Raw genomic sequence first — 20,033 nt, forward strand, 5'->3', positions numbered from 1 at the left:
TGTGACACAGCTCTGCCCTGAGCCAGCACAGCCCCTCTGCAGTGCCTGACACACCCAGTGGTTACTGAGTGGTCACTGCAGGCGGGTGGGGGAAGCAGCACGTACTCATCGTCCGGGGTGAGCTGCACGGGCTCGCTGGTGAACTGCGTGTCGAAGTTGTCCAAGCCGTAATCGTCCGTGATCTGCGGCTGGAACGGAGGGGTCGTCTGCTTCTTCTCCAGCTGACAGAGACACGGGAGAGCAGAAATCAGGACATGGAATGGGACACCAAACCAACTGCCCCAAGTGCCAATGCAGAGGAGCATCAGTGCCCACGTCACATGGGGCACAGGCCGGGGAACAGACCCAGCACACCTCAGCTCTGCTGACAGCACAACCCCCAACAATTCAACAGACCCAGCACACCTCAGCTCTGCACAGCACAACCCCCAACAATGCAACAGACCCAGCACACCTCAGCTGTGTCTGACAGCACAACCCCCAACAATGCAACAGACCCAGCACACCTCAGCTGTGTCTGACAGCACAACCCCCAACAATTCAACAGACCCAGCACACCTCAGCTGTGTCTGACAGCACAACCCCCAACAATTCAACAGACCCAGCACACCTCAGCTCTGCACAGCACAACCCCCAACAACTCAACACACCCAGCACACCTCAGCTCTGCACAGCACAACCCCCAACAATTCAACAGACCCAGCACACCTCAGCTCTGCACAGCACAACCCCCAACAATGCAACAGACCCAGCACACCTCAGCTCTGCACAGCACAACCCCCAACAACTCAACAGACCCAGCACACCTCAGCTCTGCACAGCACAACCCCCAACAACGCAACAGACCCAGCACACCTCAGCTGTGTCTGACAGCACAACCCCAACAATGCAACAGACCCAGCACACCTCAGCTCTGCACAGCACAACCCCCAACAATGCAACAGACCCAGCACACCTCAGCTGTGTCTGACAGCACAACCCCCAACAACTCAACAGACCCAGCACACCTCAGCTGTGTCTGACAGCACAACCCCCAACAATTCAACCCTTGCAGTGCTCTCCTAAGCTGCCAGGCTGCACCCAGCACTGCACTCAGCAGCCCTGAGCCATCCTGAGCACACTGAGCAGTGTGAGGAGCTCCACACACAGCTCTGGTGACTAAACCAGGAGAAATGTTCCTGCTCCGCGTGTTCCCTTTCCCTGTATTTATTTTTCCATGTAGCTCAAGCTGCACAGAAGGAGTTTTTAGTCAGCATTGGACTCCTTTCCTTCTGTCTCAACTTGAAAAGAGTTGGAAAAGCTTTTAAGTCAAAATTTTCCTTTGAAATGGAGGGGGTGAGTACAAGATTCCAATAACTAAAAAAGCTTTCCAAGTAGTTTTTCATTTTCTCCTGAATGTATTTCCCAACACTTATTTGAGATTTAGCTTTAAATTTATCTGATGTGTTGATCCTCCCGAGCAGCACTCTCCTTAATCATATCACAAAACAGATCACCTCAGTATTTCCTGGTTTTTTAAAAAACCCTGCCCTGAACCTCTCGTGTCACTGCAGCCCTGCTGCCCCTTCCTGTGCTCCCCAGGACCATGGAATACTGCATCCCTGCTTTTCAACTGTTAGCTGGGTATTAAAAACACAGTGCTGATAGGGGAGTGCTCCTGACTGAGCAGTTCTACTGCTCAAGTGCCAACAAACATTAGGATGTCATTTCTGGGATGCTTTCCATGCTGAAGACAGAAGGAACACAATTACCAAGTAGCAGCAGATTAAAAAAACCCAACAATTTCAATACAATTTTATGCTTGCAAACCCACTGAAATGCAAGTCATCTACTCCCCCAGGATCCAAGAACCTCCCTCACAGCAGCAGTACCAAAGAAAACCTGAGAGCAAGAGAGACCCTTCATAAACAACCCCACTGCTCACAGGCCACATCCTGAACAGAGGGACTGATGCTGCTCACACCTCCTCAGCTTCCTAAACCCTGAGTGACCCTGATTTTAGGAGTGATGGAATTGGCAATCCTGACAGTTGACCCCATCTGTGAGTTGTGTTAATCACCCACAAACATCCCTGGCAAGGCAGAGGAGGTTTCTGATCCCCAGGAGCAATGAGGTGCTGGGACAGCATTCCAAAGGGCTGGCTTTTTGCACAGTCTGCACCCAGGGAATAAACGGTCCCACCAGCGCTTTCATGTCATCCAAAACTCACATTTTAGAAGTGATACCCCCCAAGCCATAGCCATCCTCAGAGCTGGGAAGCCAGGTCAGGTTTCTGGTGGTGGAACAAAGCTGTTTCCATGGGGGTGATGAAGGCAAGCCTGGCTCTCCACCCCCAGGGAAAGCAGAGCAGCTCTCCCAGCTCTGAGCTGCACTCCTGTCTGCAGGGGGGTGCTCACATGCACACAGTGGACACAGCAGAGCAGCTCTCCCAGCTCTGAGCTGCACTCCTGTCTGCAGGGGGTGTTCACATGCACACAGTGGACACAGCAGAGCAGCTCTCCCAGCTGTGAGCTGCACTCCTGTCTGCAGGGGGTGTTCACATGCACACAGTGGACACAGCAGAGCAGCTCTCCCCAGCACACCCCCACACGAGCAGTGGCTCTCACCAGATCCCAGTCGATGCTGCGGAAGAACGTGTGGGACTTGATGTCAGCAAAGCCTGTCTGGGGCTGACAGCCCAGCCTTTCTTTGGGATCCTGGGGGACATGGACCGTGTTACACCCTGCAAGCCCCAGCACTGCACCCTCCCAGCACCCACACACAGCCCCAGCACTGCCAGGGCTGTGCCAGCTGCTGCTGGGGCAAACACACCACAGCCAGCACGGCATTCTCGTTCTTGTTGTTTTAAAATAAAAGTTACTTGGAAAATTAATTTTTAAATGATACTTTACAAATTCTCAAAATAAGAGATTTATTTAGTAATGCATAATTCATATCCTTTTCTCCATTAATGATTCCACAGATTTCAAGCAGCTTAATTAAATGAGCAATAAGTATTACAGAAAAGAGTTTATAAGCAATCCTACAGTTATCTTTTTCCCAACTAAGAGCAGGCTTTTAAATCAAGTCCGTGCTGTGGAATTCCCTCGGTAAATTTGCAAGTAAGAAATGGGGTTTTTAACGTGGAGGATACCAAGGTTTTACAGATTTTCCTAAGGGTAAGCAGATTAACTTCTTAACTGTATCGCTTTCAACAGGAAGCTCTGACTTCCAGCTCTCAGATGCTAAAAATAAGAGAATGTTATTTACCTTGTTTAAAAATCCTTTTAACACGTGGGAAGCCTTGACAGAAAGAAACCTTGGAATCCGGATTGGCTTCTCAAGAATAACTGTTACAGGTTAAAAAACAGCAACATTGGTCTGTGACACCGACCATGACTTCAATACAAACACCCATCATGCCAATGTGGAACCAGTTGGAAAATGGGAAGATAAAGTAATTATTTAAAGCAAAGCTAACAAAGAGCTACAGTAATTCAAGGCACTGTTAGACTGACATTTCAAGATTTCCTAAGAGACTTGTTAACCATTATCTTTTGCTCCTGTTTAAACAGGAAATAAAACTTTCAGTGTCCTCAGTATATAGGAAAGAGTGTTTTTAAACAGCAGGTAATGTAATATGAATGACACCCTGTGACAGACTGTTACAGAGCTGCAGAACTGGTGTGGAGAAGGCTTTGCCTGTTAAGGACTGGGCAGCTGCACGATCCCCAGAGCAGCAGTGGGGGGTAACAATGGGACAGGAGAGCCCAGTGCCCCAAGCAAAGTGCCCATTGTCCTCCTCTCTCCCCCAGAACAACCAAAAAACCCCGAGGGGCTGTACCTTGGAAGAGGTAATCTTCAGTGTTCATGTCTGGATTGTCAGTGATGATGTCGAACGGGGACCGTCCCGCCATCATCTCGAACATCAGCACGCCCAGCGCCCACCAGTCCACGCTGAACCCTGCACACAACAAACACCATCACCTCCATCACCTCCACCATCAGCACACTGAACCCTGCACACAACAAACACCATCACCTCCATCACCTCCACCATCAGCACACTGAACCCTGCACACAACAAACACCACCACCTCCATCACCTCCATCACCAGCACACTGAACCCTGCACACAACAAACACCACCATCTCCATCACCTCCACCATCAGCACTGCCAGAGCCAGCACTGCACACTGAACCCTGCACACACACACACACACCACCATCACCTCCATCATCAGCACACTACATTTACACTGTCACTGGGCAAGTTGGAGTTTCCTGAGCTGGGATTACAAATGTAACCTGTGGGATCTCAATACATAACAGCACAGGAATGTAGAAATCTAAGAATGGTTGTATTTGAAACCCACAACTCGAGTTATGGTAACTGTGCAGTCAGAACTTACCATACTCTTCTCCTCTGAGGATCTCTGGTGCGATGTAATTTGGTGTCCCACAGAAAGTGCTTGTAGTGTCACCAGGGCCCAAACCTTCCTACATGCAGAAATCAGTTCAGAAATTAAAAGCTGACCTCCTTTACTGGGAATTTCCCTTCATTAGACTTAAAAAGCCAAGTCATGAGGGAGTCTAAAGAGCCTCCTTTCACAAAATAAATACTCACAGCATCACAACTGGTTATGACTCCACAGTTAAAACTGAGTCACAACATGTGTGCAACAACATTTTGCTCACTATTTACAGAGACATTTTAAAAAAAATCAGCTGAACAGTGTGGAAGTCCTTTCCAAAATGGATGCAGCACTTGACTCAACAGCATCACCAGAGGGACAGCTGAGGGACAACGAAACACCAGGCAAACCCCACCTTGCACATGCCATAGTCTGTTAATTTGATGTGGCCCTCTGCATCTAAGAGAACATTGTCCAGTTTGAGATCTCTGTAGATGATGCCCCTTTCATGGAGGAAGTTCAGAGCTATACAAATTTCAGCAGCATAAAACCTGAAATTAAAAAGGAGAAAATTCATGTTAGCATGAAGGTGGTACAAAAGCTGGTGCAATTTAAATGTCTGTTCTTACAAACATCACTTTACAGTCAACGTTTATCTTTCAACAGTATAACAAATCCAAGCCATGTTTATTCATAAGGACACTGATCTCTTATAAGACCATTCCCTAAATTAAATGTGAGAGATTATTTTTTTATTCTGTTAATTAAGAAAATATTTGCTCTTTATCTTTTATCTTTTGCTGAAAATTCCAAGTATGAGATGGGAGATCTGTGTTTTCAGCTTATAAAGTGAGACTTTGTGCAGTGCAGGGCAGTGCAAAATGGTTTTTTTTCATCTTCTCCTACCAACACTGTATTAATTCAACATAAGACCAAATTAAGTAGAATAGTTGCACTTTCTATCAACAGATCAAAGAGGCATTACCTAAATATGAAGCAATAAAGAGGAGTAAATAGGAATAACTGTTGCTACTTAAGTGCTTGCTCTATTTCAAAAAACCCTTCAAAAAACACCATTAACATTTCTTCCCAGGGCAGGACATTCTAAACTTAAGAATCAAGCTTGCTTTTTTTTTTTTTAATGCAATAAATTTTGTTAATTGTACAAACATGAAAGCACCACAAGCACTCCACGTGGGTCAGGAAATACCTTGCATGTTCTTCAGGGAGCTTCCTTTGCCGTTGCATATGGAACATGAGGTCTCCCCCATTTACATACTCTATGACAAGAAACAATCTGAAAGTATATAACACAGTTAATGGGTTCCAAGGGCACTCTCCACCAACTCAGAGAACTCACTTGGCCCCCCTCAGCAGAGTCTCAGCACTGCTCCCTGGACAGCTCCTGCTCTGCCTTCACCCCTGCCCCGCCACGCTGCCCGCGGTGCCCCCCTAGAGCTGGCTGGGCTGGGCAGGGACTCCCCCCAGCACTGCTCCCTCCCCACAGCCCTGCTGAGGGCTGGCAGGAGCCCGCCTGGGAGCAGCCCTTCAGCACAAAAAGAGTTTCAGGTCGTTCTTACCGACTCGTGGTCTGAAAGCAGGAATGCAAACCGACCAGGAACGGGTTACTGGATGCCTGCTCAAACACGTGTTTCTCTGTCTGTACCCAATCAATATCCTGCAACAGAGTAATTGAACAATCAGAACTCCTGCTGGATGAGCACTGGGGGTATGCCCAGTGAACACTGAGCATCTGTGCTGCCTCACACACACCAGCACTGTCCCAGAAACACAACACCCCCTGAAGCCTGGAGGCCGTTATTAAACACTGGCATTCCCTTACACGCTGAGAGGTTTCTGAACCATTTGAGAAAGCTCTGCACAGAATTGAAGCCCTTACAAATATCAGACATCTGCAATATTTGATACACTGCTCATTATGCTGCATGGAAATGAATTCAGTTCTCAGATAAGTGACCCCAGAGCTGCTGAAGCAGCTCATGCCAGTAACACCAGCACTGAGAATCTGCAGTTTTTAAAAGGTTCAAATAAACTGGACTCCATCTTCTCATCTGAAATTCAAATTTAATTCAATGAAACTGCTTAGTTGGTCCAGCCAAAAATCATTAAAAGCATCACAATACCTTTAATCCTTCACCAGGGAAAGTCCTGAATACCCAGTGCAAAACCACATCACAAAAATCTACTCAAGTCTAAATGTTCTGCAAACTCAGGTGCCTGATAAGGAAGCAATGAGCATTATTTCATGTAACCATCCACAATTTAAACCCTACAGAGAGTTTCAGCAGTAGAAATTCACTCCTCCTGCAATGCACTGATCATGTGTCACCCTGCCAATATAGCAGAAACGTAATTGTTCTAAAAATCCTCTATTTTCAGGATATCTGCAGATACTTCCAGCTCTCCAACCAATGTGGAGACAATAAATACAGGGAGTGAGAAACCAGGCCTTCCTGGCAGGGGTGGCCAGTGACACTGCAGTCCCAAAGGAACTAAGAAGTGTTACTATCAAACTAAATAAACCTGAGAGGTTTTGTGTTCAGACACTCTGAAAGATACAACACCTCGGAAGGGTAAAAATGGATCCAAACGAGAGCCAAAAGTCCTGCTTTGAATAAGGCAATAAATATGTCCACTTCTTTCTGGGGTTACTGAATGAGCTGCTCTTTAAATTAAGCCCAGGGAATGAATTAATCACACTTGTGTGCTCATGCATCAGTGCTGTACTAGTGCAAAATTCAGCGTAGAAAATTTCCCAGCTGAAGCCCAGGTATTTGATTTGCTTCTGTCTCACTTGTCTGCACTATCAACCATTCCCTGGAAAGCACAAGCCAATTGAAAGCTGCTGATCCTTGCTGTGTAATTGATTTTCCTTCCCCATGAAGCACTCACAAGGTGAAACTCCCATTACTCGCAATATTCTCAGGCACTCCCAGAATTCAGCGAATCTCCTATCAGTGCCCAGAATTTCATTTGCAGCCTATCTCAGGGAAGAGAAAAGCCAATTAGCTCAATCTGCTGTGTAATTATGAGAGCCACTGTTCAAGAAAGCCTCTTCTCATCCACCTCTGGTTCTCAGAAGCTGCTGCCTAACCCTGGAACAGCAGTTCAGCTTCTGCCTTCTTGGAAACCTGAAGAAACCACCCAGCACTCTCATCTTTGTTCTTGGAGGCAAACATCAAACACATGAGCAAGCCCGAGGATTTCAGAAGAACTGGAATAATGACAAACATGACAGCCAGAGCTACTGATTGAAACTACCAACACAAATAGTACTTAAACAGTGCTTGGGGCTTTTTTCCCTGAGCATCCTACTTTCAAAAAAGTGTGAATATTATAGGAAAAAGATGGAAGGGGTTGTTGAGGTTTTGGTTTTTTTTCCCCCCAAACTTGTGCATTTGAGATCTTGGATTAAAAAAATGTTAACAGGAATTTGGAAGGAATTGAGAAACGCAGCCCATTCCTGTGGCAAACAGAAAACAGAGACCTAGAGTGGCAGCAGCAGCACTTCTGAACTCCTGGAGAAAACATCCCAGGGTATGTGCCTCTTGCACACAAGCTCCACCAGCAGGCCTGTAAGAACACACTTTCAGCTCCTTTTCTGACATGCAGACAATGCTTTTGCCTCAGAAAACATCTTTGTTTCCTTTCCAAATTAAGTGCACTAATTCCCCATTTATCTCATCACTTACAGATTAGGATGTCCAGGTTGGAATATTTAATACATAAGTGCTACCAAGACTATTAATAACTGTTAATTGTTATTAAAACAAGGGAGATCTCTCTCAGATTTCCCCCTGGTGCTTCCTGCGGACAGCTGGGGACAAATGAGTTCCAAAGTCAGGAAAACTCTGACAGGAAAGTCTGAACCATGAGCTGCTTGCTCAGCTGAATGTTTCCTGTTACAGCATCCCAAGCTTTTATAACACGTAACAGAATTCAATTGACACAAACTTTTACCTCGTCATCATGGACCAGTTCCTTTTTCACCACTTTCATAGCATAGATCTGATCGTTCTTTTTTAACCGAACCAGGAGAACTTTGGCGTAACTTCCACGGCCGATAACTCGGATTAAATCAAAGTCCTGGAGTCCAAGCCCCTGAGAAATCTTAATTCCATCCATTCCATCAATGACTGGTTTGATATCCTGTATAAAAAGAAACAGATGCTGGAAACAGAGAACATTTCCAGAGCAAGTAACTATTAAAGCACTGGGCAGAATCTGCTGAGGTTGCTTGGCCCTGGACACAGATCTGAATGCTGATCACAACACTTTTTTTTAGAAGTGTTTGGTTTCTGTTGGCTTTGCTCTTACTAAGAGTTACTGGTTTTTCAGGGCATTAGTTCATCCCATGAAGCATTTCCACATTCCCTCCTGGGAAGCAGAAGGCAATGCCCCGAGAAATGGGCTTTGATTGGGATCCTTGAACCTCGAGCCACGTCGAATTTTCCTTTGTTCCAAGTGAAGAGCATCTCTCATTCTGCCAGGTACTCAGCACAAGTGAATAAAGGCTCTCCAAACCCAGGATCAGGGAACACTCATTTGCTAATGAATACACCTGCCTTGGGTTCAGTTTCTGTGTTCGGTTCTCCACAGTTTTACTGAAAATGAAGATTTCTAACAGGTGCCTGGGAACATATGGAAGCAGATCTCAATTTCTCAAGTGTGAGAACTTGCAGGAAATATTACACTTCCAGGAACGTTATTTTCAAATCCATTATTTAAAAAAAAAAAAAAAAAAAAAAAAGAAACAACGAAAAAAGAAACTTTCTCATCCTGCCTGCTGGCTGGAATTAGCTGTGGGAACGTGGGGCTGCAGATGGAGCAGCTGACCCAGACGAGTGCAGCAGGTTCTTGGGACGTGCCGGTTTTACCCATCCATCCACGGCTCTGACACACTTTGGGGGCCTATTTTTATCTGACCTCACACTACTGTACTTGGAGACAGATCAGCATTCTGTGCAGCCACGGCAAGCGTTTATATAAAGGATCCTGATCTGGGATTGACTGCTATTAGAAGAGATTGCTCTAAGCTGCAAGACTCCAGGCAAGGCTGCCACAGTGCCAGCTCCTCTCTGCAGGAGACCTGAGATGGTTTCAGGGCAGCTCAAAAGCCAGGTGGGACAATCAGAGCAGCAGAACCCGGGGCAGGTGAGCAAACAGCAGCCCTCAACATCCACAGCCAGCCTGAGCAGCAGCCAGGGCGGCAGCTACAGCCCTCTGATGTGATTTAATTTATACCCTTCCATCTCTGAATCTGAGATAACATCTGAAGACACAGGACTGAAAACAAGGCAGTCACCCAAGAGCAGAACTACTCAAGGGTGACAGGAGTGGTAGTGACAGGCATTGTAGGAAAGGGAGAAGGTGCAGCCTTGCTCAGAGGGGAATATCAGACCCTTTTAAAAGAAATGAATCAAAGCCCTTTAGAAATGAAGCATATTGGGATTTTTCAGACATTCTTGATGTGCAGAGATTGTGTCAGCCCTTCTATAAAAGAGCTGAAAAAAAATGAGTTCAAGTGTATGTTTTTCTACTTGTATTTCCACAGGAGCTGCCTATAAATGATTGGGTATTATTTCTATGAACCCTCTCAGAGGGCTGGTCAGTTAATGTATTATCAGACTGAACCAACAGCCTGAGGGTGACAGAGGGTGCACATCCATTAGGGACAGCACACCAGGCAATGTCAGAGCCACCATTTGTTGCAAGGGCCAATAAAATCAAACCCTCTGCTAAATCACTGTTATTCCAGCACAAACGAAAAGGAGAAAGAAAAGAAAAAGTATCTTGGATCATGACTGGGGTGACAAAAGCTGAATACAGAAGAAATCTGGGGAAAAAAAATCAATAAAAATTCAGAAAAAACACTCAGACTTTTTCAAAAGGTAGCAGAAAAAAACCAGGACAAATAATCAGCTTTTTTTATAAAAAGTTGACTGATCAGGGGAATGTAAATATGATTTACAAAGCTGTTGTAAAACCATACCTCAGAGTCATCTTTAATGGTGTCATGTTTCCGGCTGGAAGGAATGTAGGGAACTGGAAAAGAAACCAAGGCAGTTTGGTTACAAAGGCTCTTCTCAGAAATAACCTCGGAGATTGATAAACAGAAAGATGAGTTAGCAGCCTTCTCCCTGTAACGGGGAAGAGTGAAAAGTGGGCCTCCAAAGAGGGCAAGAGGAAGTGCAGAGCAGCCCAGTACTCACTTCCATCGGTGTCTTCCGAAGGGAGATCCACCTCGTCGTTCTTCTCTCCTATGCGCGGTTCCTGGGCAGGCATCACCGAATCCTTGGGAGCAGAGTGGCACAGGAGAGACAACCACACTGGTTAGGCAGCCCCCTTAAGTGACCGTGGCTTGCCTTGCAGCTGCAGCCCAGTGGCCACCTCACACCTGCCCCTTCCAGAATGAAAATGGGCTGTGTGGGAAGTGCTTCTGAACCTGAACATTTCTGAGTGTTGCCATTTTGTACTGCCTGAGAAAACCAGCCTGCAAACACTTAATGCTCCATCAGCCATTCTCTGCAACTGCAACAGATGTCTGGCTGTCTTCTGAAAGAAAGAGGGGTCTATTTTACTGCTAATTCAAACTTTTTTTCTATCTAAGACTTGTGTTTCACATGGAACTACAACAAAGTAAACACCTGAGCATGATGTTGCAGACTGCATTTAGAGCACTGGCATATTCCTTTCCTGCTTAACAAGAACATGGATTGTTACTCATTATGCAAGGGCATTGCATAAATTGGTAAAGATCACAGCAGCAGACAGTTCTACACTGCATGTGGACAGTGGTGTCATTCATGAGACACGTGGGACTATTCCAGGAGGGACAGCAACGGGCATAAATTATTTGGCAAAGAATTAGGAATGCCAAGGCAAGTCACAGGCAATACCACTAAAGAAAAACACTGCTTTAAGTCTTGAGTTAGAAAACCACACACCCACCAGTGAAACACTGGGGATGAGTATGGGAAAGGGCTAAAATTCAGGGATACAGCTGTTTAAAGCCTAGGGAAGACACCAGCATTGCCACTGGAATACACCAGAGCAGGACTGGAGAAACAGAGGGCAAGACCAGGAAGGCACCAAGCCCTTCTGCAACCAGCAGTGCAAAATCCACACCAGTGCCTTGGCTCTTCAAACATTCCCACAGGGAACAACTGCTGAGATTGTCAGTGACAACTCTACCTATCTGTCAAACACAAGATGTCTCAGGGAGAAGTCAAGTTCAAGCTTGAGCACACTCGAGTCACAGGGTGAGTTTTCTTTGCTCGCTTTGTCTCTGCTCTCAATCCAAAGGCTCGTCCTCCACAGACACCTGAGAAACCCAAATGCTGCCAGGGGTTACAGATGGACAGCCACGAAAATTGCTCAGGACACTTCCCCAGCAGGGCCAGGGTGAACCCCCTCAGCTCTGTGCAGACTGCACACTCACCATATGCCTCTTGCAGGTCAGTGGGACAAGGATGTGACAACGTTTATGGACCAACAGCTTGCAGTTGATACACTTGTAGCCTTGCCTTCCGAGCCCCCATATCCTTTCACTGCACTGGCCACAGTACGCTCTCTGCAAGGACAGGGGACACCATCAGCTCAGTTATCAGCTCAATTCCCAGCCCCTCTGCAGGGCAGTTATCCAGCAGCAAGAATCCCTCCCAGTCACCTGGCACTGTTCAGTAACAATAATTTCTGAACATCCAGGGTTTCCCCAATGACTGAAGGTTACACCTCACCCTCACAACTCAGCTAAATGCAGCCTTGTCTTACTGAATGTTCTGGCTTTGTCTGATGTCATTTGTATGATGTCATTTGCATGCAGATGTCAAAGCAGTCTCGGGTAGGATTGTGACACTCGAGCATCGTAACAAGGTATCAAAATCTCCATGTGTATGTTCACTATTGGCCTAATTTCAATTAAAACATCATTGTCTATAACATTTTGCATTATTAATGTGGCAGGTATGCATTCACAGTGTTTCAAAGACATGTTTGAACTGTGTAGCAAACAAATACAAGTCTATTTTCATACCATAAATTAAAGTGAGTTGCCACAGCACATTATACAAATGGATGTGACAATTCAGATACATGACTTAGATTTTTCACATATCTGGTGATAAGGTACTGAGTTTTAAGGGCCTTTTCCTGCTTTCAACGCAGTTTTGAGGTGGGGAACATTAAGAAAAAAAGGTAATTTCAATTTTTAAAAAAATTACTGCTGAATGAAAGAGTTGAGTGCCCTCCCAGCACTCAGTTTTTAGTGGAGTTCCCCAAAGTGCACACCACATTTGAATATATGCTGCAACACTCGGCATAACGGGCTAAGTGAAGGAGGTGTCTCAGCCTTAAAGCCACATTCACTGGCTGATGGGGCTCAAGCCAGACTCTCCAAAGGCAGCTGTGTTTTAGCTCAACAAACAGATCTTTAACTCGCAGATGATGCAGTACCCCAGATTCCAAACAGTTACAGCCCACAGAGAGCTGTGACTTTTAAGAATGACAAAGAGTCCTGAAGGTAGATTATGCTAACGAGCAGTCCAAGTCACACACAGGGAGGGCAGAGGGGATGCACCGCTCTGAACAGTCACAGCCTTTCCGAGGCTTCAAACCCAAATCCTTTCCACCGATCCCGTAGGAACCCCACCCCAGATTCAAAGCCTTGCAAGTCTCGCTGCTCGGTGTGACCTGAATAACGTGGCCCAGCCCGGCAGCCCCCGCCCCAACAAAGCCGCGGCCCCTCACAGCACTCACTCTGTTAAAGCGCTTGGCTTGGAACAAATGCCCATTCACTCGGTACAGCTTCCTCCATCTCCGGGCGCCGCGGCGGTAGATGGATTCTAGGGAAGAGACCAGAAAGGTGTAAAGCAGCAGCATGGCAGCTCAGCGGCACACGCAGCCCGTGCCAAGCAAGTTGTGCCCGAGAACAATCTCGCTTTGCTAAATATCAACGCACAGCTCCGGTGCCCGGGGGTTGTTAAGGCAGCCGGCAGTGACAGCCCGGGCAGGATGTGCTTTCACCGCTGCCTCTCCCTTTCCTGCAGCCCTGTCTCCTTTTCCTCACATGATCATAATCCCGTTACAGCTCCGGGGCTGCTCCAGCTCAGGTGAGAGGGACGAGTGTTAAAGGAACAGCTTCCTCAGGGAAGTGACGCTGCTGCTCTCCCTGTCCCCTTCCCATGGACACACAAAGGATCCTCGGTGCCAATAACGCTCCACACACACACCATTAACATGTTACAAAGCTGCAGCTTCATTATTTGACCTCCTTTTTATCCTGCCATTAAACATCACCCAGAATATTTCTTCTGTTTGGGCAGTTCGAGTACAGGTCTACGATTATTTTTAATACACTCTAAACATAACAAAGAATCATTTAATCTGTTTAAGCCTGGCTTTTCAAGAGGTCAAACAGGACAGTACCCAGCATCTACTCTAAGTTACTTTTGTTGTCACTGTTTACTTGCAGATGAGCAGTTTTTGTGTGACTGGCTATCTAGAGTTAAATATTTAATATCAAGCATGGTGCCACAGGGGCCCCATTTCGAGCTGGTGACACAACCAGGAGCAGGAGCTTCCCACGGCAGCTCCAGGTGGGCACTGGGGGAGTGGGAGGTACAGGGGGCTATAAAGACACAGAGAACTCATTGATCGACACCCTCAAAAGGCATCAAACTGTAGATTTATAACCCTCAGAAATTAATGCAATTAACTTTTCACCTTTAACGTTACTTCCAAGTTTTAAACATCCACACCTTATCCAAGATGAAGCCCTTTTTAAACAGAAAAAAACCCAGACATTTTCACTGTCAAATGATAATGCAAGTAGTAGAAAGTTCCTTTGTTGAGAAATTATTTTAAATTATATGGAGCAAGCCAGAACTCACAGGCTACTGACACACCATGTGTGAACACTGACTGCGATTCTGGGGCTGCTTTTAGATACTCTATTTTTGTCCCTCCAAAGCAAGACACATAAAAGCATGGAAGTTCCTGTGACTCCACAACTCCACAGTGCCAAATCCCCAAACATTCATACCTACTCTATTCACATGTGCAAATGTTTACTGTGCAAGCATCTGAAACAGATATTGCACTATTAAATGAATTGGTAACAATTTTTAACTAAAAATATGCCCAAACACGAACACCAATGAAGAACAACCCTTCCACCATTTGTAGGGTGACTTTTCACCAGGGGGAAAAATCTTCACAAGGGTTTTTTTTTTTTTCCAAAATAGTTAATTAATTCATTAGACAAAGCACCATATGGAGGCAAAGTAATACATCTGTGATCTGAGCATGAGCTTATCACCGACATGAGGAATATTAAGGGAATGATAAGTTAACGAGCAGCTTGTGCTGATGCAGCCTGTAAATAAAGGAGCAAGTCACCTCCCTAATTAATGATAAATATTAAATCAAAGGCAGGATTTTATATCACATACTTGTGAGGCAACAGTCTAACAAAAACTGAGCTTAATACAGAATAGCTTTAAAAGGTAGGAACCCCTACAATTTACCCCGAGAGGCAAATCAATCCCTACTGCCCCCCAAAAAGCGGCCAGGGTAAGAAAGGGGCTGATCCAGCACACGTGGATGATGGAGAGACCTGGAGCAGGGGGAACCCCAGCAGAGGCCAGGACTGATCCCAGCTCCCCAGCACAGCAGCACCACCACAAAGGCCTGACTATTCCATTACTGTGCCTAATGAAAAGGGCTACTTTTTAATTTATTTCACAGCACACATCAGTTAACTCATTAAGGAGTTGGAGTTAGCTGCTTGCAGGCTGAAGGAGATATCATAGCCCTAATTAAATAATCTTTCCTCTCTGATGAATACTAAACACAAGACTTTCCTAACCAAAAAAAAGAAGAAATTCTTCTGAATCCTCCTTTTGTATGTGAAGAGGTTTAGAGGAAAAATCAAAATATATTTTAAGCTGTTAAAAGGGATAACAAATTTTTATTGGGCTACATACATATATTCTAATGACAAAGCACATACTGAATTTTATCTACTTCCAAGATTGGAAAAAACAATTTCAAGTTAAGATTACAAGAGAAATAAAAATACCCAAACCAAAATACTTAAAAAGCAACGTGAAGCAACTGGCTGTTGCTGCTGTGCAATTCTTCCCTCTGTTGTCAAGCTGTGCAACTACATCACTACCAGTGATGCACAGGGAACCCTGGAAATACATTTAACATTGGCTTTCCAGAGACATTCCCTAGGGCTGGGGTTCTTTTCACAAAAGTCCAAATAAATACTGTTTAACTGTGGCTGTAAATAGGTGAGCAATTCATCTGCTGTTCAGTGGGCACTCCAAACTAACTCATCTACAGAAGATTCCATCATGAGCTCCCCAGGAAGGAGGGGACCCTTCCTTTGGAAATGTAACCTGGAAAAGTGGGGACCAAGAGAAGGCAGCACAGTCACCTTCCAAATGACACCCCACTCGGGGCAGAGCAGGGAGTGGCCCCAGCAGTGACCCCCCTGACCTGGAGTCCCCGTGCAGCCCCCGGGATCAGGATCTGCATCCAGGGCTGCGGCTCCAGCGTTGCCCCCCTGAGCACAGGGGTAATTTGCTATTGCTGCAAATCATTTCTCAGAGATTAATACAACTTGTTTACAGGCCAATTACCCGCCCTGCCAGCTGGACACTACCAGAATGGCCAGTTTTTGTTTTGTTCTGTTAATGCTGTGCTGAGCACACAAGTGAGCATTCTTTCAACAACAACTCCGGAATTACAAGGGGGAAATTGATATTGGGGTTTCAGAGAGGCTGGATTTGATAAAGGAACTCCATATAAAGACAGAACACATTTGGGGAAGGTAAATTCTGAAGGACTTGGAGAGCACACTGCTTCTCATCTGTTACATGAGTTTTTGAAAATATTTAATTGAAACAATAAAACTGCTTTCTGAAAAATGTAAAAGAATCTCGGGATGGGTTAACTGGCCCTTCTTTTTATTATGAATAAACTTCTATGTACAACTGAAGTTAGAAAATTAAGAGTATCCTTAATATACAGGTATTAAGTGCTCTGAATTCTTGCAGTTACTGTAAACATTAAGTAGTCAGAAGACTGCCTTTTTATTTTCTTTTACATTTACTTTAAGACTGATTTGCAGTTGGGAAGCCACCTCCCCATCCCCCTTTTCCAACAGACACCAAAATTAACCACAAAGTCAGATCAACCTCTATTAAAACAAAGCACAATTAAGACAGCAACAGTGACCAAGGCAGTGCAGGACCAACAGCAGAGAACCAAGGAGGAAACAAATCTGTCTCACCCAACAGGAATATTTACCCAGCATTTCCTGCAAGGCTGTGAATGTCCTGCCCCACTGCCTGAGAGGGGCTCAGCAGTCCCAGCTGTGCTCCTGCAGCACCTGCTCTCCTGGATGCTCACACTCCCATCCTGCTGCTAAGATGGCTCCGTGGCACCGCAAGGTGACAAGTCACGTTACAGACACAACGCCACAAATAAAACACAGCTCACAGCTCACTTGGAGCAAGGCTCTGACTCAGAACTCCATGACTTCATGGGAGATTTATCAGATGTGCTTGAAAATAACAAAGTATTGCAAGTGTTAGGCAAGAAACCCTCCCTGAGTTCAGTCCCTGAGTGCCCTGGCAGTGACAGTGTCCTGGTTCTGACATCTCTGAGCACGTCAGGGACCACAACCTCTGCATGTCCTTCCAGCCCCTCCTGCTGCATTTGGCAAGGCTGTCCCAAGCACAGGATAAGATGCTGCTCTAGCTGTTACTCTGATTTAAAAGAGCATGTTATGAAAAGAGCCAGAAGACAACTGGTGCTGGATCCCCACTTTGAGGGTGATGAGCATCTCTGTTTAGGAAAGAAAGAACTTCCCATTTTCCCTTCATCCCAGGCCTTCCCTGCAGTTGGAAGTTCACCCCTTCCATGACGTGCAGTTGCTCCTCTGGTTGCACAGTCCCAGTGGTCCCAAACTGGCACTGCAGTGTTAACTTTCACTCACAGATTTACTACAATGAAAACGGAGTTTCATCTTCTATTAAGATCCCTGAAGAGCTGCATCAAAACATTCAACCCATGCTGAAAGATACTGAGCCAGTACTTATTGAAATGATCTAATTCTTTAATTTAACTTAGTACTGAAGGAGATCAAAATGAAGTTCTGAACATCTATCTGTGGCATCTGCATCCACTTTGCAGGCCACTTTGTGTTCTTGACACAAACTCCTGTGTGTTAGTACACACATGCAGCAAGACTTCCTCTTCTAAACCAAAACCTGGGAACAGAAAGCCTCTGTCTTCTACACACCCTGGAATTACTGAAGGAGGCAACCAAAGAAGTGAGGAGCAACTCAATTTCCTCCACTTCTTGTCCTGTAGGAAACTGAACTGATTTAACTCCCCTTGCCTGTCCCTGGCAGTGACCTGTGTGTGCCTCTCCTCCCAGCACACCTCAGTTTGCTGCTCTGGGCTTTATCTCCCGTTCCTGGAGCCCAGCAGGCCCTGGGGGGCTGCACAGCTGTCACCACACTGAGCAGGCCAAGGCTCCCCCAGTCCAGCTGAGCAGCTCCCGAGGTCTCACCCCAAAATGTGGGTTCTCACAGCCCAGGGATGAACACTGAGGAGCCCCCTGACCTGCCCTCAGTTCAACATTAAAAACCACAACTGGCACAGGGCAACTAATTTCAAAAAGTATTACACAGAACCCAAGTATAACAACGTATCATTAACCACGACCATACAATTTAGGAGGTTACATATTAAAGAGCTCTTCCAAGCTACTGGAACTCACAGGCCTAACTAGGGCTTAACAGGCTCACAGATGTCCAGTAATTCCAACAAAACCAAAAAGCTTCATCCCCTTCTTGCCCATTTAGTTACACAAAATGCCTGTGTATCGACAGTAGATTTACCAGCTTAGGAGAAAACATGAGATAACCCAGGGAGTGGATCCAGACATTACATCAAAGAGAAGTTTTCTAAAGCCAGGTAACATCCTTTCTGCAGGATTATACTACATCCTGAGCAACAGCTAAGGGAGGGTAGAATAAATAAAGAACACAGGCTATTTGCTATGACACCTTAAAAACCAGCCCAAGCATTCCTTATTCCAGTGTATTTTCAGTTTATAGTTTACAAATTGGCGTATGAACATCTGCTGAGACACCCAGCACCTTTCTCTAAGGGCAGCTCCCAAACCTCCCCCTCAGACCTGTGCTTTACGATTTTCTGCATCAATTGTGCAAAGGGAGGCCTGGCCCTTTATCCTTCACGGGAGGTTTCACAGCACAGCCAAACGCTGAAATTGTTTCAGAATTAAACCCATGGAATGACTACAAGCACACCAGGCCTTTCCCTGCAATTCTGTTCCCAGAACTTGTGAGCTGTGTGTCCCTCTCGTCTGTCACGTATGACCCAGACGTGCAGCGCAGTTAAGGCACAGGAGGAGATTTCAGGTATTCTGGAGAAACTATGACACAGCTGTTTTCAAATCCTAAGCAAGAATATCTTCCACTGAAATCGCAGAATTCCCCCCTCCCCATCCCCAGTTCAGTTACAAAAAGCAGGAGAGGGTTGGTGGAGATTCCAAATTGCCTCATTATCCCATGCAATCCAATCTACGTCTTCAGAACAGTCTCTATGGTGGCAATAGTTCCTTTCTTCATTGGGGGATTAAATTGGTTCACGTGCTCTGAATAACCTAATCACTGCTGCCAATACAGTAACAAATGAAGGGAAAAACCTGCCTGAGGAGCTAGAAAAATATTTACAGGCCACACTACTCCAGCAAGAAGCCTTTTAGTGCTATTTCATAGTAGCAGGCAGAACATAAAGCAAAATGCAATGTCTACACCTAAAATATAAAGTTCACAACAGCAACTGGGTTCCTAAGATACCTTTACTCAAGCCTAGGATGAAATTTTCAGGAAGGATGGCTGGGGGGGAAAATGAAGCCCAAACACCTAATGCTGAAATACTGAGCAGATAAACAAAGAGCATCAGAGACATGCACAACACGGGGTAATCGTTACCAGAAAAACAAGGCAGCAAAATCAGCCAGAAATATTAGAGAATAAAAACTGCCACGCTACATTAAAAACATATCCATTCTTTTGTTAATTAAAGGTTTCCTAGTCTGCATTCCTCTATTTAATGAGCCAACAGCAAAGCAACCCTAGAATTTGCTAGCACCAGCTACCCAAATCTAAGATGAATTTTAATATTAAATACACAGATCTATTTGTTAAGCAGAAGTAAACTAGCACAGTTAATTCTGACAATATTGAGACTAAGTAAACCTTAATTCAAAACAAGTATTTAACAATTAAAAAACATCCATCTATGACAATCCACTAAGCACAATTCAACAAAAAGGCCTCAGAAAATGATGCTTGTAAATCATTAGTCTGTACATCAGCAATCGTACAATATGCAGGCCCTGAGCACATACCATCAGGGTTTTTGGGATACATTTCTTTCATTAATCTCCAATATTAGCAGCAGCAGCATCACTCACTCTTCCGTTCCTTTCCTGCTAAAACACATTCCCCAGGAGTCCTTTCAAAGCAATTTTACCAGCATTTCCGAGAGGTGGCTGAGCCCCATCCCCA

At 45.4% G+C, this 20,033-nt stretch overlaps 1 protein-coding gene and 1 long non-coding RNA gene across 7 annotated transcripts in view; both read right to left on the reverse strand.

Annotated features, from left to right (window-relative positions):
- PRKCZ (protein kinase C zeta) overlaps positions 1–20,033 on the reverse strand; it is a 32,524-nt gene that overhangs the window by 2,651 nt on the left and 9,840 nt on the right. For 4 of the 6 annotated variants that reach the window (XR_007629800.1, XM_050322277.1, XM_050322278.1 and 1 more), the window contains 13 exons: positions 13,174–13,259; positions 11,858–11,989; positions 10,629–10,710; positions 10,409–10,461; positions 8,377–8,565; positions 5,976–6,073; positions 5,606–5,692; positions 4,811–4,946; positions 4,393–4,480; positions 3,824–3,943; positions 3,250–3,329; positions 2,607–2,696; positions 106–221 (listed from right to left, as the gene is read on the reverse strand). Coding sequence is in view for 5 of the 6 variants with exons in the window: in XM_050322277.1 (XP_050178234.1) it covers positions 106–221; positions 2,607–2,696; positions 3,250–3,329; positions 3,824–3,943; positions 4,393–4,480; positions 4,811–4,946; positions 5,606–5,692; positions 5,976–6,073; positions 8,377–8,565; positions 10,409–10,461; positions 10,629–10,710; positions 11,858–11,989; positions 13,174–13,259 (1,357 nt within the window). In the remaining variant the exon portion in view is untranslated. Of the gene's footprint in view, positions 1–105; positions 222–2,606; positions 2,697–3,249; positions 3,330–3,823; positions 3,944–4,392; positions 4,481–4,810; positions 4,947–5,605; positions 5,693–5,975; positions 6,074–8,376; positions 8,566–10,408; positions 10,462–10,628; positions 10,711–11,857; positions 11,990–13,173; positions 13,260–13,375; positions 13,421–19,873; positions 20,021–20,033 lie in introns of those variants that run through there. The other 2 variants (XM_050322279.1, XM_050322281.1) reach the window with 2 other exon arrangements.
- On the reverse strand, positions 235–2,598 carry LOC126643712 (uncharacterized). Its single transcript, XR_007629801.1, has 3 exons — positions 956–2,598; positions 406–806; positions 235–354 (listed from the first exon to the last, which is right to left on the reverse strand). It is a non-coding gene; the product is annotated as an uncharacterized LOC126643712 (long non-coding RNA).

Source organism: Myiozetetes cayanensis, unplaced genomic scaffold, assembly GCF_022539395.1.
Source record: "Myiozetetes cayanensis isolate MyiCay16 unplaced genomic scaffold, myiCay2020 scf28, whole genome shotgun sequence".
NCBI lineage: Eukaryota > Metazoa > Chordata > Aves > Passeriformes > Tyrannidae > Myiozetetes > Myiozetetes cayanensis.